Source organism: Manacus vitellinus, unplaced genomic scaffold (assembly GCF_001715985.3).
Source record: "Manacus vitellinus isolate BGI_N305 unplaced genomic scaffold, ASM171598v3 scaffold_84_pilon, whole genome shotgun sequence".
In the NCBI taxonomy this organism is placed as follows: Eukaryota; Metazoa; Chordata; class Aves; order Passeriformes; family Pipridae; genus Manacus; species Manacus vitellinus.
In genome coordinates this window covers 109,704-111,030 of record NW_021940840.1, presented here as the reverse complement: position 1 = coordinate 111,030, position 1,327 = coordinate 109,704, and the positions used below count along the sequence as shown (strand labels likewise).

The window sequence follows — 1,327 nt, the reverse complement described above, 5'->3', positions numbered from 1 at the left end:
GGAGGGGGTCACTGCCACTGGAGTGGCCCCTGGAGCTGAGGGGTGTCCCATGGGGAGCTGCCCCCTCCCCCTTTGTCCCCTTTCCCCTGGAAGGGTCCCCCTCCTGACCTGGGGCTCCCTGAGGGCAGGTTGTGGGGCTACCCCCCTCTCCCCACATCCCACCTTGGTGTCATTGCCCTGTCGGGGCAGCGTGGCCAAAATCCCTCCGGGTTCTGGGATCCACCTGGATTCTGGGGGACAGACTGGAACTGCAGACAGACCCCCCGAACTGGGACAGGGCCCCCATCTCCCAGTGTGGACTGACTGGAACCCACCGAAGCCCCCCAGGATGGAGGGAGTTCCCCCCAGCCGGACAACGGCGGTGGCTGCCCAGGACTGGCAGCGTGGGCTCTGGATCCCGTGTCGCCCTCCAGCCGGTCATTCCCGGTCCCTCCCGTGCTGCCCCCACGGAGGGGTGTGTGGGGGCTCCCCCTGACCCGCTGTCCCGCAGGGGGTACTCCCAGGAGGCCGAGGGCAGCTGGTTCCGCTCCCTCTTCGTGCACAAGGTGGATCCGCGCAAGGATGCCCATTCCAACCTGCTCTCCAAGAGGGAGACCAGCAACCTCTACAAGATCCAGTGTGAGTGATCCCAGCGGGCTGGGGGGGCACACAGGGGGGGCTGCCCCCTCCCACCCGGCTCCCCTGCCCTCCTTCCCCCTTTCCCAGCCCCTCTCTCCTCTCCCTGCAGTTCACAACGTGAAGCCGGAATGCCTGGAAACCTACAACAAGCTGACGTGAGCACACGTTGAGGGATATCCCAGTGGGATATTGGGGGACTGCCCAGCATCCCAGTGGGATACTGGGGGGCTGTCCTGGAGCAAAAGGGGTGGGAGGGCTTGTGCAGAGCTCCTCGAGTGCCTGGGTCGATCCATGTCCCTGCTCCCTGCCTTGATCCAAGTTTCCCTGGTTGCCTCCCCCAGAGTGCTGCAGATCCCTCCATGTCCTGGGAGGGCACACAGGGGAGGTTTTTTGGGGTGCTGCCCCCCACCCCACTGCCCCCCCATTGTTCCCCCACAGAGAGGAGGTGCTGCCCAAGCTCCACTCGGACCCCGACTACCCCTGTGACCTGGTGGGCAACTGGAACACCTGGTATGGCGAGCAGGACCAGGCAGGTGAGGGCAGGTGGGCAGCAGCTCCTGGTGCCAAAGGCAGAGAGCTCAGGTGGGATTTTGGGGTGTTTCCCCCCGTTCCCCACTCCCAACCCCTCTCTGCAGTGCACCTGTGGCGCTTCTCGGGCGGGTACCCGGCGCTCATGGACTGCATGAACAAGCTGAGGCAGAACAAGGTA

At 65.3% G+C, this 1,327-nt stretch overlaps 1 protein-coding gene across 1 annotated transcript in view; it reads left to right on the top strand.

Annotated features, from left to right (window-relative positions):
- The window catches only part of NIPSNAP1 (nipsnap homolog 1), a 19,331-nt gene that overhangs the window by 16,421 nt on the left and 1,583 nt on the right, over positions 1–1,327 (top strand). The window contains exons 2-5 of the mRNA XM_029964916.1: positions 328–618; positions 728–773; positions 1,057–1,151; positions 1,254–1,324. Coding sequence (XP_029820776.1) covers positions 328–618; positions 728–773; positions 1,057–1,151; positions 1,254–1,324 — 503 coding nt within the window. The remainder of the gene's footprint in view (positions 1–327; positions 619–727; positions 774–1,056; positions 1,152–1,253; positions 1,325–1,327) is intronic.